At 40.6% G+C, this 17234-nt stretch overlaps 1 protein-coding gene across 1 annotated transcript; it reads left to right on the top strand.

Annotated features, from left to right (window-relative positions):
• The first annotated feature begins 11820 nt into the window (after positions 1–11820).
• txnl1 (thioredoxin-like 1) lies at positions 11821–17123 on the top strand. Its single transcript, XM_061061382.1, has 8 exons — positions 11821–12098; positions 13268–13364; positions 14355–14528; positions 15049–15171; positions 15344–15413; positions 15577–15749; positions 16628–16732; positions 16833–17123. Exons 1-8 carry the CDS (start codon positions 12001–12003, stop codon positions 16860–16862), a joined length of 870 nt encoding a protein of 289 aa, XP_060917365.1. The 5' UTR covers positions 11821–12000; the 3' UTR covers positions 16863–17123.
• Positions 17124–17234: the final 111 nt, after the last annotated feature.

Genomic DNA, 17234 nt, shown 5'->3' with positions numbered 1-17234 from the left:
TAGGTGCTCTGGTGCTCACGTGACGCACAGGTAAAGGCACGTAATTGAATCCTTAATGAAACCAGGTGGGCTTTACAGAGAAAGGGCAGCCTGCATGTCTAGTGCTGCTTACAAACTTATTTATTTGACATCTTGACCTTTCAATTGTATAACCACTTAATTGTTAAGTTACATTCAATAATTATTCTACAGAAGCCCCCCACCCATAAAGTAAAGATCTCGAGAAAGCCAGTCTGACATTTATAACATTAACTTTTTTTTTTTGTCCTTAAATTGGATGTATATCCACAGGGCATATAAGGCTTCTATATGACATAATAAAGATTAAAAAAACAATTATGGAGATCATAAATGTGTTGTTTGTATTCTTAATATTCTTGAAACTATTTATTGGGCCTCTTTCATTTTACAAATTAAAAAAAAACGAGGACATACAATATCATAAAAGAGATGAAAGTGAAAGCTTAACAGAGTTCTTAAAAGTTGAACAGATTTCTGTCAAGTCCACACATGACTGTTTGGGCTTATTAGATCTCAGGAGGAACTTAAGACATTGTGAAATGTGTGAGAAGACTTTGATTTGTAGAGTTATTTGAATGTTTCAGGTGGTTGTGTTGTTCTCATTAGTGAGTGTAGCACAGCATGTGCCAATTCTCCTGACCTCCTGTGAAGCCTCCAGTTTGATGTCAAATTTTGATTTATGATAATCATTAAGGTAGATTATTCACAACAATAATAATAATGTATCTTTGGCTTGTCTTGACAAATCTGCCGACCACCACCCACTGCTCAGTGGCTCCACAGGAGACAGAGTCAGGAGCACTACATTACTCAATGTGCTCCTCTCTGGCCACCTCACCTGGTCTCACTACGACGTTTACCATGAGAGCTAATGAGAGGATCATATGGGTGTGTCTCCCCTCCATCCAGGACATGTTCCAGTTTCACACTGTACCCAGAGCCTCTTTCATTGTGAAGGACCTTTTCCACCCTTACACATACTGTGTCCCCCTCTTATCAGGCAGGAGGTTAGACATGTATTAATTATCTACTTATTTATTCATTTACTTATTCAGTTTTCTAATTTTTCACACTGTGAAATATTTCAGTGACAATGCATATTATTTACATCACCCATTGTATTCATGCTCAACAATAGCCTATATGTTTCACAGCTAGTTGAAATCATTTGGACCACACCTTGTAGTCTTGGCGGCGCGGCGCTGTGCCATCAATGACGTCATTCTAGACGTCACAGATTTGTCGAACAGAGGTTATGAATAGAGGCTGTTCAGACCATAAAGTAACTCTGGGACCTTGAGTTCCAGGGGTCAGGGCCTGCTCTGGGGAGTTTGCATGTTCTTGCCTTGCAGGCGTGGGTTAATCCGGGTTCTCCGGCTTCCTCCCACAATATCAAAACATGCTCGTTAGATAGGACGGCTAGTTGTTTGGTTGGTCGGATTCGTCGGTCCGTCCGACACAAACATATAGCCTATACGCAGCCGCGCGCGCACACACGTACCCGCACACACACTCGCGCGCACACACAAACAAACAAACAAACAAACATAGTCTATACATACATGTAGGCTAAATTGATATTAACAGAGATAGATAGATTCATTTTGGAGCCATATTGGGCTTTACTTGTTCATTTATCTCTGTTCCAAGGATCCAGGTGTTTGGAGCCAGATGTGTCAATGCATAGATAACAGACAGACAGACAGACAGACAGGACTGAATAACACACAGGAAGTGGCTTTTCATAATTACCTTTCTCTCTGACAAAAGATAAGATATGGAAAGGTATTCTGGTGTTTTGTCTGTTTATATATCACCTCTTAAGAGCACCTACCTACCTACTTACCTATGGGCAACCTATTTACCTACCTCCCCTTCTCTTACTTGATTGACACCAAAATGTTTAAAAGACATCTCCAGACAGTCCACCACAAAAGAAACAGACAGATTTTGTAGTTCTCTAAACTGAACCCATTTCTACAGAAGCCCTTAGCGGACATGTGTCAATACATTTGATATAATTCTGTTTTCCCATAATTACCAGTAACTTTCAGTTGCCCACAGGAGAGAGAGAGTCAGGAGCACTATTAGTCAATGTGCACCTCTATGATGTCTACACCTCCCGGGGAGACTGATGAGAGCCAGTTTACCACCACCCATCCTCTCCACCTTATAGAGGTACAGTGGACAGAGTCCAGGCCAGCTGTATTTATTAACCTTTATTTAACCAGATAAAGAACCCATTGAGATCAGGATCTCTTTCACAAGAGTGACCTGGCCAAGAGGTCAGCAGCACATGTCATAAGAACAGTTACAATTAAGTGACAGTACAGATTAACAACATAGTGTTTTCAATAAAAAAGAAAGTGTAGGAGCTGTGACACAACAATAAAACAACAATTTAAGATTTTAAAAACACAGGCACTGTTCAGTGGTCTCACGATGTCTGTCCCTCAAGATAGAACAGAAAGCTCCAAGTGGAATAAGTTCAGGTAGTTTTAATTCAGTCTGTAGAGTATTCCATGCCGAGGGGGGAGCAAAGCTGAAAGCTCTTTTTCCTAATTCAGTCCTTACCCGAGGAACAGATAGAACAAGTGTAGTACAAGAACACAAGACATAGCGACTGCTTGTTCTCTGCAATAAAGCACACAAATATAAAGGAATCAAGCCTAAAAGAGCCTTATAAATTAGGGTCAGCCAATGTGCGTATCTGCGTGCACTCAAAGAAGGCAAGTTCGATTTCAAATACAATTCACAATGGTGGTTGAGACGACTACAGCCAGTGACAAATCTCAGTGCCGAATGAAAAAGAGTGTCCAAGGACTTGAGACATTTGGATGACGCACTCAAATAAAGCATGTCCCCATAATCAAGAATGGGCAAGAAGGTTGCTGTCACTAATTTCTTTCTGACCCTGAGAGAGAAGCAGGTTTTATTTCTAAAAAAAGAACCCAAGCTTCATGCAAAGTTTAGTGACCAGATTATTGATATGAGCTTTAAATGAATGCTCCTGATCTAGGATAAAACCCAAGTACTTGTAGTTTAAAACCTGCTCTATAGGTTTTCCTTTAGATGCTACAATATTTATAATGTTCTGTGGTAGCACCTTTGTATGAGGGAAAACCATGAGACTCAGGTTAAAAATATGTGAGAGAGGATCAGCAATAAAATCAGCAGCCAACTTTAAGAAAAATGTTTCAATTTGATCAGGTCCTGCTGCTTTACTTGTGTCCAGCCTCTTTAGTGCATTGTTTACCTCAGTGACCGATACAGACGTAAACTCAAACGGGCAAGTGATGGGTCCACTCACAGCCTGCGGAGTCAAGGGTGTGTTAACACTAGCCAGTCCAGCATTTGTCAGTTCAGGGTTTGGTGTATTATAGTTTGGTTCAGGAACGGCAACACAACAGAACGTAAGACCCTACAACGCACCATGAGAGCTAATGAGAGGATCATAGGGGTCTGTCTCCCCTCCATCCAGGACATGTTCCAGTTTCACACTGTACCCAGAGCCTCTTTCATTGTGAAGGACCTTTTCCACCCTTACACATACTGTGTCCCCCTCTTATCAGGCAGGAGGTTAGAAATGTATTAATTATCTACTTATTTATTCATTTACTTATTCAGTTTTCAAATTTTTCACACTGTGAAATATTTCAGTGACAATGCGTATTATTTACATCACCCATTGTATTCATGCTCAACAATAGCCTATATGTTTCACAGCTAGTTGAAATCATTTGGACCACACCTTGTAGTCTTGTTTTATGTTATCTTGTTGTTTTAAAGACATTTATTTGATTTGCACTAAACTCTCTTAACATCTGGTCTGTGAGAAACATCATTAGATTCAGACCGGTTTGGACCACGGGACGTGACGTCACGAAAGTAAGGACAAAGGCGTTCTGCACATGCGCTGCTGATCAGTGCCATCAATGACGTCATTCAAGACGTCACAGATTTGTCGAACCGAGGTTATGAATAGAGTCTGTTCAGACCATAAAGTAACTCTGGGACCTTGAGTTCCAGGGGTCAGGGCCTGCTCTGGGGAGTTTGCATGTTCTTGCCTTGCAGGCGTGGGTTAATCCGGGTTCTCCGGCTTCCTCCCACAATATCAAAACATGCTCGTTAGATAGGACGGCTAGTTGTTTGGTTGGTCGGATTCGTCGGTCCGTCCGACACAAACATATAGCCTATACGCAGCCGCGCGCGCGCACACGTACACGCACACACACTCGCGCGCACACACAAACAAACAAACAAACAAACATAGTCTATACATACATGTAGGCTAAATTTATATTAACAGAGATAGATATATTCATTTTGGAGCCATATTGGGCTTTACTTGTTCATTTATCTCTGTTCCAAGGATCCAGGTGTTTGGAGCCAGATGTGTCAATGCATTGATCTCTGTTTGAGACATAGATAATATTTTGTATGTAATTCACAAGTTGAACACTAGGAGGAGTCTTGGTTTAATAAAGCCAAGGCTCCAGGTGTTTGGAGCCAGGTGTGTCAATGCATAGATAACAGACAGACAGACACACAGACAGACAGACAGACAGACAGGACTGAATAACACACAGGAAGTGGCTTTTCATAATTACCGTTCTCTCTGACAAAAGATAAGATATGGAAAGGTATTCTGGTGTTTTGTCTGTTTATATATCACCTCTTAAGAGCACCTACCTACCTACTTACTTATGGGCTACCTATTTACCTACCTCCCCTTCTACCTACCTATACTTACCTTCCTCTCTCCTTACCTTCCTCCCTACCTGCCTCGTCTCTGAGGCTCTCTTTGGAAGAGAGTCTTTCAGGGATGACGTTGGATCATTACACCTGTTTTGAAGCTGCAGATTCTTAAGAAATATACAGGAACAATTCCAAAACCCACGTTTCCTGTGTTGAAATAAGGTCCAGGTTAAAAACTGTGGAGTTACCCTTTTCTTTACTACACCACCTTTGTTAATAAAGTTTCCCTATTTTAACAAACTGATTGTCTTGGAAATGTTCAAATCTAGTATTGTGTTTGTTACAATTCCCTTTCTTACCTGGATTTAAACTGAGATTTATTTTTATGTGTAAAAACTTAACAGGTGCTGAACCCTCAAATCAGAGGTCAACTTTCCCTGAAAAACATTTCTTACTTGATTGACACCAAAATATTTACAAGACATCTCCAGACAGTCCACCACAAAAGAAACAGACAGATTTTGTATTTCTCTAAACTGAACCCATTTCTACAGAAGCCCTTAGCAGACATGTGTCAATACATTTGATATAATTCTGTTTTCCCATAATTACCAGTAACTTTCAGTTGCCCACAGGAGAGAGAGAGTCAGGAGCACTATTAGTCAATGTGCACCTCTATGATGTCTACACCTCCCGGGGAGACTGATGAGAGCCAGTTTAGCCCCACCCATCCTCTCCACCTTATAGAGGTACAGTGGACAGAGTCCAGGCCAGCTGTATTTATTAACCTTTATTTAACCAGATAAAGAACCCATTGAGATCAGGATCTCTTTCACAAGAGTGACCTGGCCAAGAGGTCAGCAGCACATGTCATAAGAACAGTTACAATTAAGTGACAGTACAGATTAACAACATAGTGTTTTCAATAAAAAAGAAAGTGTAGGAGCTGTGACACAACAATAAAACAACAATTTAAGATTTTAAAAACACAGGCACTGTTCAGTGGTCTCACGCTGTCTGTCCCTCAAGATAGAACGGAAAGCTCCAAGTGGAATAAGTTCAGGTAGTTTTAATTCAGTCTGTAGAGTATTCCATGCCGAGGGGGGAGCAAAGCTGAAAGCTCTTTTTCCTAATTCAGTCCTTACCCGAGGAACAGATAGAACAAGTGTAGTACAAGAACACAAGACATAGCGACTGCTTGTTCTCTGCAATAAAGCACACAAATATAAAGGAATCAAGCCTAAAAGAGCCTTATAAATTAGGGTCAGCCAATGTGCGTATCTGCGTGCACTCAAAGAAGGCAAGTTCGATTTCAAATACAATTCACAATGGTGGTTGAGACGACTACAGCCAGTGACAAATCTCAGTGCCGAATGAAAAAGAGTGTCCAAGGACTTGAGACATTTGGATGATGCACTCAAATAAAGCATGTCCCCATAATCAAGAATGGGCAAGAAGGTTGCTGTCACTAATTTCTTTCTGACCCTGAGAGAGAAGCAGGTTTTATTTCTAAAAAAAAGAACCCAAGCTTCATGCAAAGTTTAGTGACCAGATTATTGATATGAGCTTTAAATGAATGCTCCTGATCTAGGATAAAACCCAAGTACTTGTAGTTTAAAACCTGCTCTATAGGTTTTCCTTTAGATGCTACAATATTTATAATGTTCTGTGGTAGCACCTTTGTATGAGGGAAAACCATGAGACTCAGGTTAAAAACATGTGAGAGAGGATCAGCAATAAAATCAGCAGCCAACTTTAAGAAAAATGTTTCAATTTGATCAGGTCCTGCTGCTTTACTTGTGTCCAGCCTCTTTAGTGCATTGTTTACCTCAGTGACCGATACAGACGTAAACTCAAACGGGCAAGTGATGGGTCCACTCACAGCCTGCAGAGTCAAGGGTGTGTTAACACTAGCCAGTCCAGCATTTGTCAATTCAAGGTTTAGTGTATTATAGTGTGGTTCAGGAACTGCAACACAACAGAACGTAAGACCCTACAACGCACCATGAGAGCTAATGAGAGGATCATAGGGGTCTGTCTCCCCTCCATCCAGGACATGTTCCAGTTTCACACTGTACCCAGAGCCTCTTTCATTGTGAAGGACCTTTTCCACCCTTACACAGACTGTGTCCCCCTCTTATCAGGCAGGAGGTTAGACATGTATTAATTATCTACTTATTTATTCATTTACTTATTCAGTTTTCTAATTTTTCACACTGTGAAATATTTCAGTGACAATGCATATTATTTACATCACCCATTGTATTCATGCTCAACAATAGCCTATATGTTTCACAGCTAGTTGAAATCATTTGGACCACACCTTGTAGTCTTGTTTTATGTTATCTTGTTGTTTTAAAGACATTTATTTGATTTGCACTAAACTCTCTTAGCATCTGGTCTGTGAGAAACATCATTAGATTCAGACCGGTTTGGACCACGGAACGTGACGTCACGAAAGTAAGGACAAAGGCGTTCTGCACATGCGCTGCTGATCAGTGCTATCAATGACGTCATTCAAGACGTCACAGATTTGTCGAACCGAGGTTATGAATAGAGGCTGTTCAGACCATAAAGTAACTCTGGGACCTTGAGTTCCAGGGGTCAGGGCCTGCTCTGGGGAGTTTGCATGTTCTTGCCTTGCAGGCGTGGGTTAATCCGGGTTCTCCGGCTTCCTCCCACAATATCAAAACATGCTCGTTAGACAGGACGGCTAGTTGTTTGGTTGGTCGGATTCGTCGGTCCGTCCGACACAAACATATAGCCTATACGCAGCCGCGCGCGCACACACGTACACGCACACACACTCGCGCGCACACACAAACAAACAAACAAACAAACATAGTCTATACATACATGTAGGCTAAATTGATATTAACAGAGATAGATAGATTCATTTTGGAGCCATACTGGGCTTTACTTGTTCATTTATCTCTGTTCCAAGGATCCAGGTGTTTGGAGCCAGATGTGTCAATGCATAGATAACAGACAGACAGACAGACAGACAGGACTGAATAACACACAGGAAGTGGCTTTTCACAATTACCTTTCTCTCTGACAAAAGATAAGATATGGAAAGGTATTCTGGTGTTTTGTCTGTTTATATATCACCTCTTAAGAGCACCTACCTACCTACTTACCTATGGGCAACCTATTTACCTACCTCCCCTTCTTCCTACCTATACTTACCTTCCTCTCTCCTTACCTTCCTCCCTACCTGCCTCATCTCTGAGGCTCTCTTTGGAAGAGAGTCTTTCAGGGATGACGTTGGATCATTACACCTGTTTTGAAGCTGCAGATTCTTAAGAAATATACAGGAACAATTCCAAAACCCACGTTTCCTGTGTTGAAATAAGGTCCAGGTTAAAAACTGTGGAGTTACCCTTTTCTTTACTACACCACCTTTGTTAATAAAGTTTCCCTATTTTAACAAACTGATTGTCTTGGAAATGTTCAAATCTAGTATTGTGTTTGTTACAATTCCCTTTCTTACCTGGATTTAAACTGAGATTTATTTTTATGTGTAAAAACTTAACAGGTGCTGAACCCTCAAATCAGAGGTCAACTTTCCCTGAAAAACATTTCTTACTTGATTGACACCAAAATGTTTAAAAGACATCTCCAGACAGTCCACCACAAAAGAAACAGACAGATTTTGTATTTCTCTAAACTGAACCCATTTCTACAGAAGCCCTTAGCGGACATGTGTCAATACATTTGATATAATTCTGTTTTCTCATAATTACCAGTAACTTTCAGTTGCCCACAGGAGAGAGAGAGTCAGGAGCACTATTAGTCAATGTGCACCTCTATGATGTCTACACCTCCCGGGGAGACTGATGAGAGCCAGTTTACCACCACCCATCCTCTCCACCTTATAGAGGTACAGTGGACAGAGTCCAGGCCAGCTGTATTTATTAACCTTTATTTAACCAGATAAAGAACCCATTGAGATCAGGATCTCTTTCACAAGAGTGACCTGGCCAAGAGGTCAGCAGCACATGTCATAAGAACAGTTACAATTAAGTGACAGTACAGATTAACAACATAGTGTTTTCAATAAAAAAGAAAGTGTAGGAGCTGTGACACAACAATAAAACAACAATTTAAGACTTTAAAAACACAGGCACTGTTCAGTGGTCTCACGCTGTCTGTCCCTCAAGATAGAACGGAAAGCTACAAGTGGAATAAGTTCAGGTAGTTTTAATTCAGTCTGTAGAGTATTCCATGCCGAGGGGGCAGCAAAGCTGAAAGCTCTTTTTCCTGATTCAGTCCTTACCCGAGGAACAGATAGAACAAGTGTAGTACAAGAACGCAAGACATAGCGACTGCTTGTTCTCTGCAATAAAGCACACAAATATAAAGGAATCAAGCCTAAAAGAGCCTTATAAATTAGGGTCAGCCAATGTGCGTATCTGCGTGCACTCAAAGAAGGCAAGTTCGATTTCAAATACAATTCACAATGGTGGTTGAGACGACTACAGCCAGTGACAAATCTCAGTGCCGAATGAAAAAGAGTGTCCAAGGACTTGAGACATTTGGATGATGCACTCAAATAAAGCATGTCCCCATAATCAAGAATGGGCAAGAAGGTTGCTGTCACTAATTTCTTTCTGACCCTGAGAGAAGCAGGTTTTATTTCTAAAAAAAGAACCCAAGCTTCATGCAAAGTTTAGTGACCAGATTATTGATATGAGCTTTAAATGAATGCTCCTGATCTAGGATAAAACCCAAGTACTTGTAGTTTAAAACCTGCTCTATAGGTTTTCCTTTAGATGCTACAATATTTATAATGTTCTGTGGTAGCACCTTTGTATGAGGGAAAACCATGAGACTCAGGTTAAAAACATGTGAGAGAGGATCAGCAATAAAATCAGCAGCCAACTTTAAGAAAAATGCTTCAATTTGATCAGGTCCTGCTGCTTTACTTGTGTCCAGCCTCTTTAGTGCATTGTTTACCTCAGTGACCGATACAGACGTAAACTCAAACGGGCAAGTGATGGGTCCACTCACAGCCTGCGGAGTCAAGGGTGTGTTAACACTAGCCAGTCCAGCATTTGTCAATTCAAGGTTTAGTGTATTATAGTGTGGTTCAGGAACTGCAACACAACAGAACGTAAGACCCTAAATTTTTCACACTGTGAAATATTTCAGTGACAATGCATATTATTTACATCACCCATTGTATTCATGCTCAACAATAGCCTATATGTTTCACAGCTAGTTGAAATCATTTGGACCACACCTTGTAGTCTTGGCGGCGCGGCGCTGTGCCATCAATGACGTCATTCTAGACGTCACAGATTTGTCGAACCGAGGTTATGAATAGAGGCTGTTTAGACCATAAAGTAACTCTGGGACCTTGAGTTCCAGGGGTCAGGGCCTGCTCTGGGGAGTTTGCATGTTCTTGCCTTGCAGGCGTGGGTTAATCCGGGTTCTCCGGCTTCCTCCCACAATATCAAAACATGCTCGTTAGACAGGACGGCTAGTTGTTTGGTTGGTCGGATTCGTCGGTCCGTCCGACACAAACATATAGCCTATACGCAGCCGCGCGCGCACACACGTACACGCACACACACTCGCGCGCACACACAAACAAACAAACAAACAAACAAACAAACACAGTCTATACATACATGTAGGCTAAATTGATATTAACAGAGATAGATAGATTCATTTTGGAGCCATACTGGGCTTTACTTGTTCATTTATCTCTGTTCCAAGGATCCAGGTGTTTGGAGCCAGGTGTGTCAATGCATTGATAACAGACAGACAGACAGACACAGACAGGACTGAATAACATACAGGAAGTGGCTTTCCATAACTACATTTCTCTCTGACAAAAGGAAATCTTTGCTGGTTTTTTGGCTGTTTATGTGATATCACCTCTTAAGAGCACCTACCTACCTTCCTTCCACCCTCCCTATTTACCAAACTACCTTCCTCACTCCCTGCCCACTTACCTTCCATACCTACCTGTCTGAGGTTGTCTTTGGAAGAGAGTCTGCTGGTGACTGGTCTTTTCTACATATATAAATGTTCATTTACCACAGTAAATTGTTATACATTAAAAGCAAACAAAAGCTATTAAAAATATGAATTTGTGCTCTAATTGTAGCTTCTCATGTAGGCCTACCTGTTTTATTATGTTGTGCCCTGACCTCTATTCTTTTGTTTATTTATTTTTTTAATAGTTTCTAACATATCAATCTTTATGGCTCATAAGAAACGTTAGTCTATCTCAAGACACTTTACAAAAGAGAAGGTAAAAAGACATTACTCTTTGTTATATTATCTAAGATCCAGCATTAATCCATCATGAGCACAAAGCAACATTTAGCAAAGTTACAGTGGGAAGGCAAAACGTCCTTTAAGAGGCAGAAACCTTGAGCAGAACCAGACTCATGATGAAAAGCCGCCTGCTGACACTGTGCTGGGCTTGGAAAGTGAAATAGAAGGAGATGTGATGAAGGAGAAGGATAGAAACAAACAAAGTACCAACACTGAATAAGATATATGTATAGGTACAATATCAGTCATAATGGTAAAAATATGTGTAGTGTAAGCAGAAACAGCTAAGTGTGATAATAGACTGATCAGTCTAATATGAATGTTAGAAACTGTAAAGGTGATGAAATAGGGAGCTATGTTATGTTAACGATATAGAGGTTGAAGCTGAGCAGCTCTGAGATTGACTTTAATATTCATAATAATGACAATATGTTAGGCTGTTATTAATAGTTGTAGCTCTTAGATTCACTCATATTCTCAGACACACACACATTTCTATGTACTTTTATTGTCACTTGTATTATTCTATGTTTACATTTCTACTCCGAATAAAGTTTAGGCCTACTGAAAATAAACTAAACTAATACAATTTTAACATTTTGTTGCAATGTCAAATGTAATGAGACCAATGTATGTTTTCTAATCATAAAAAAAAAGATAGCCATAGTGTTAAACAGATAGTCAGAGGGTGTTATCGTTCCTCCTATGGAGGGCAGTAACACTTGTTGAGGCGGTTAAACTGCCAGAATTTATAGAAGAAGAAGAAAGAGACCGGAAAACCCCGCCTTTCCGGGTGTGTATTGGCCAATCAGGAGTCCACATCCTGAAGCACCTCACTGTAACTGTGTGGCTCGAAAACAGGACTGCTAGTTAGCTTAAACGCTGGCAGAAAGCTAAAAACAAAACCGTTTTTTATTTATTATTTAGAGCAGTTTGTCGTCCTGAACTTCAGCCAGACTACCAGCTCACACACCAGCCGCAGACTGTACCATGGTGGGTGTCAAAGTGATCGGGAGCGACCCGGATTTCCAGCCGGAGCTAGCGGCCGCCGGCTCCAGGCTCGCCGTGGTGAAGTTCACAATGGCTGGGTAAGCTCGACAACCCGGCGTCGAGGCCGCGCAAGTCTCCGTGGTTACGACTTAAGTCTCTTCTCCAGGAAAACAGAAGATATGAGAAGTAGTCTGAGCTCGTCGTTAAACTGTTTTAGACTGTTAACAGTGTATTTAAGTGTTCTGACAGGAGCTGCTCTCTTTGGCATGCTAGCTGTGGTTAGCTCACTAGCTGTCCTGCTTGGGATGACATAGCACTTATTACAGTGCTGAGGTGTCCTGCGATTCAATCAAGTGTTGACCAACTAAATGAAGAGTTGGAAGTCAAATATACTTAGCAATCTTCACCAACAAAAGCAGGATCCTCACAATTAATTTAAATTAGATAAAAATGAAGCTGTAGCTTAGCTTACTGTTCAGTGTGGTTAACCTTTGTCATTTACCTGGTACATACTTTAGATTCTGTAGGACTGGTAAGTTAATCATTTCCTTATTTGATACATGACATGTATATATACATCTATAAATTGCGATATCTTTCTTCCCTTTGATTTGATAAAAAAAAAATCCATAATATGTTCTTACATTGTTAAATATTTCAATAACAAAACCAAGGGCAGTAAATAAACACATTTTAAAGTGTGCATATTAGCTATAACTCAGAAAGAAATGGACACTCTTGATTTGAATAGTGAAAAGTGAAGTTTGTTCACCAGAGATGCCTCTCAAGTTTATTTTCAATGTTCTGCCCTTTATCTGTTGAGTTATAGAACTACAAGAAAGCCTTTCCAAATGTATGTTAATATTCTGTTTTGGTGTAAGGAGGTGTTTTAGTTTTAAACACTTTTTAAACCATAGTATTGATTGAGATATTACCTGTACTTTTGTGACTCCATAACAGAACATAAAGGGTCAGATTCTTTGTTTTTGGGTCTTATCTTCTCCTGGATGTACAGTTAATCTAATCTGAAGTACAGTTACAATAACTTACTTAATAAAGAGTAGGTTTACTTGGTAATTGTGATACTTGCTACAGAAATGAGCAGGCAATCTTTGCATTAAATAAAGCTTAGTATTTTCAAATAACTGAAACATTGTATAGATTACAGTTGTCCGTTTCTTCTCCGTACATTGTTTTGTTTAATTGTTTGACATTGTTAGCAGAAGAAACCAGAGCTGATGAAAAACACTCTCCTCTGCCTCCTCAGGTGTCGGCCCTGTGTCAGAATTTCTCCGGCTTTCAACATGTTGAGCACCAAGTACCCACAGGTCGTCTTCCTTGAAGTAGATGTTCATGTCTGTCAAGTAAGTCTGAGCTGCAGCTTCCACCACCATGTTTTAATCCCACAGAGTCTTTTTACAGTTTGAGAGAAGATACACAAAGAGCAATATTTATTTCATACTGTATATCTAGAAAACCAGGTATAGCATGAGCCCTATTTCTTCTTCTTTGGTCTAAGTTACCAGTAGACCAAACTTTCTGCAAAAGGGATCTGGAGGTTGTGGAGATTTTAAGGGAGAGTTTTTTCTTATTCAATATTTTTATTCAACCAAAAGCAGCAATGTGTGTTGCTATATTCAGCTGCGTGTTCCAATAATGACGTTCTAATGCTCAGAGGAAGAAGATATCAGGCCTTACACACACACACACACATACAACCATTACTTGTTGTAAGGATGTTTGTTGTTGTTTTTTTTTCTTGAAGATTTGGACATGAGAAGAAATACAAAGCTTATCGAGACTTATTCTTGATCTGAAATGCACAGAAAATCTCTACATCAGCAAGATGTTAGCATCCATTATTTGGCTTTTAATATAGTGAATGTGGTGTGTGGTGAAAACCGTGATATTCATACAACTGACACAAGTCACCAGAGCATACTGGGAAAGATACGAAACAGGTAGATGCAAACTGTTGCAGTTAAAACTTGGTTTGGGCGGCTGTGTCTCAATTGGTAGAGTCTGTCATATCTCAACTGGAAGGTCAGGGATTCGATCCCCAGCTCCTGCAGCAACATGTCCAAGGTGTACTTGGGAAAGACACTTAACCAACCAAGTCGCTCCAGCTGCTTCGTCAGCAGCGTGTGTATGAATGGGATTAGTTACTTCTGATGGACACTTTACGAAGCAGCCTCTGCCATCAGTGTGTGAATGTGTAGGTGTGACCTGCGGTGTAAAAAAGCTTTGAGTAGTCAGAAGACTAGAAAAGCGCTTTGCAAGCTCAAGTCCATTTCCCATTCACAAGGTTCTGATGATGCAAAGCTAATTTTTCAAACTGTTTCTCTTTGTCTCAGGCGACAGCAGCAGCTAACAACATCTCAGCCACACCGACGTTCTTGTTCTTCAGGAACAGAGTGAGGGTGGATCAGTATCAGGGGGCAGACGCGTCGGGTCTGGAGGAGAAGATTAAACAACACACAGAGAACGACCCGGGAAACAGTGAGGACTCCGACATTCCAAAGGGATATGTGAGTGATCGATATTTCTGGTTGTTTGTGTCCCCTTTGTTGTACAATATGTATATAGTTGCATTTAATCAATTCGCAGAAACAGCGATGGCTGGATGCATTATATTTCTGGGATGTCTGTCCATCACGATAATAATAGAATAGTTATAAAAGTTGGTTCAATTGCACCTGGTCATGGCTAGTTGCACTTGCCCTACATTGATCACAGTTGTAGTTCTTAAACAGAGTTCAGTTCCTTCATAGCACTTGAAACTTGAAGGGATCTTTAAGAAGCCTTTTTTCAAAGCAGTCCAGGTGTAAACCTCTTCAGTCATTTTGTAAAGTTAACCTTATGGAAGGAGAAACACAGTTTATGTAACGATGCAGGAAACAGATGAAGCAGTAACTCTGCCCAGCTGTCATGTTGAATGTAGTGAACATGACTCAAGCGGTTGCTTTTCACATGTTTTTGTGTTTTAATGTAAACGATGAACGTGGTTGAAATAGACTGAGATGTTGTTTCTGTCTTGTTTGATTTCAGATGGACCTCATGCCTTTCGTCAACAAAGCCGGCTGCGAGTGCCTCAACGAGAGCGACGACTGCGGCTTCGATAACTGCTTAATCAAAGACTCCACCTACCTGGAGTCTGACTGCGATGAACAGGTATGAACTTCAACCCCTGACAAAGACAGGGCTTCTTAAAATAACGAGATTGAAGGAGAAGAATATACACAAAGGCCAACCTTATACTCTCTATTATGTTATCTTCTTGTACCTTCTGAGTTCAGCTGTGTGATTTATTTTCAACATGTTGCTGTCTTTTGATTTTGTCCAGTTGCTGATAACCATGGCCTTTAATCAGCCAGTGAAGCTCTTCTCTATGAAGCTGCTGTCCTCAGACTTTGGTAAGTCTTTTTAATACTGCTCTACACCTGAGTCATTCACCCTCTCTCATCTGGACGTATTTCAATCTAAATTATTGCCCTGGAAATAACCATCCAATCCTTTGATCCATCCTTCCTTTTCTCCACCTTCCTTCTCCTGCTTATTCCTCTTTGTTTGTGTCAGCCCAAGCCCCTAAAGTGGTGAAGGTGTTCATAAATCTCCCCCGGTCGATGGGTTTTGATGACGCTGAGAGGAGTGAAGCCACCCAGGCCCTGGAGCTTTCAGAGGAAGACTACAAAGAGGACTGTTTGATCCCTCTGCGCTACGTCAAGTTTCAGAACGTTCAGAGTGTTACGGTAAGAAGTAGATTTGTAACAGCTGAAACTCTGCCATGGTTAACAAATATAACAGACTGTGGGTTCAATTAAACCTAAAAAATATCAAAAAACGGAGCACACTCAAAACGATTACAAAAAGACTACAAAGAAAACAAAAAGGTCAACACATTAATTGTCCTTTAAAGTTTTCATCTGGATAGAGCAGCAGCGTACAGGTCAACAACGAACGTACAGATCATCAGACAGCGAACAGATCATCAACAAGGCGAACATTGATGAAGGTCTTGTGATGAAACACGTCAGTTGTCGCTGCTATTCAACCCAGATAATACATACCTTAAAGGACATTTAATGTGCTGATTTTTCTGTTGTCTTTCATTTAAATGTTCCAATCTTACATGTTCAAGTCATGCAGCAGTTCAAGATGTTTATAAGTTTGTCTTTATACCTTTTACCTTTGAATTAAGAGAAACCAAACCTCCAGAAAGGCTGACATGACCAAACATGTCTAAGACTGAAACATGGATACATTGTCTGCGGACACGGCTTCACACTCCCTCCAGCAGGAATGATGTTGGATCACTTGATTCAGACTTCTGATTAGGGGAAATTAAAAACAAAGTCAGACTTTGCCATCAAAAATCCCTTAAAAAAAGATGAAAAGGGGGATTGACTTAAGTGGATTGAGTTTCTCATATGCTAAACTTGGTTTCCTGTGATCTTCACTACTCCTGACCTGTTGGGAGCTGCAGGGAAATTCTTTAGAGGAACATATACATTAATGTAATAAAGTATTCTTGATACTGACAGTTGTTTGTGCCAGAAATGCCCTCTAATATTTTAATAGACACAGTTTAAACAGTTCATTTGTGATATTTCTCTTTTTTTCATACCAGTTGTTCATCAAGTCAAACCAAGGAGACGAGGAGACGACAAAAATCAACTACCTGACATTCATAGGCACGCCTGTACAGGCCACCAACATGAACGACTTCAAGAGGGTGAAGACCAGCCACAGCACTTGATCTTTATTCATGATGAGGATTGTTTGTCAAATGTGTTTTACTGATGTTTTATCCTTTATGTTGTGTGTCCGTGCAGGTTGTTGGAAAGAAAGGGGAGAGTCACTGAGTAAGACGACGAATGCCACAATGAGAAGAAGAGGAATAGGAGGCTGCAGATACATCCACAGACTTTCCCTCTGCCAAAGCTGCCACACACACTCACACACACCTACACTCATGCACACAGACGGACACACACACAGCCTCCAGCTGACTTCTTCGAGATCTGAATGAATTCTTCATCCTTGGAGAGTCAACCTTTAAATCGTTTGTATTGTAATTCTAATGAAGATCACTGTAAATAAAACACAATCCTTTTTCAAAGGCATGTGCGTTGAGTCTGGCTTCTGTGGGAACGGATTGACATAGAGGAGTAGTGGTAGTATTTCTGTCCTCATCTGTAATAATACAGGCAAACAAAAGTAGCAGTAAGAGTGAC

Source organism: Labrus mixtus, chromosome 17 (genome assembly GCF_963584025.1).
Source record: "Labrus mixtus chromosome 17, fLabMix1.1, whole genome shotgun sequence".
In the NCBI taxonomy this organism is placed as follows: Eukaryota; Metazoa; Chordata; class Actinopteri; order Labriformes; family Labridae; genus Labrus; species Labrus mixtus.
The sequence above is the reverse complement of the archived record's forward strand: the minus strand, read 5'-3'. Positions and strand labels throughout refer to the sequence as shown.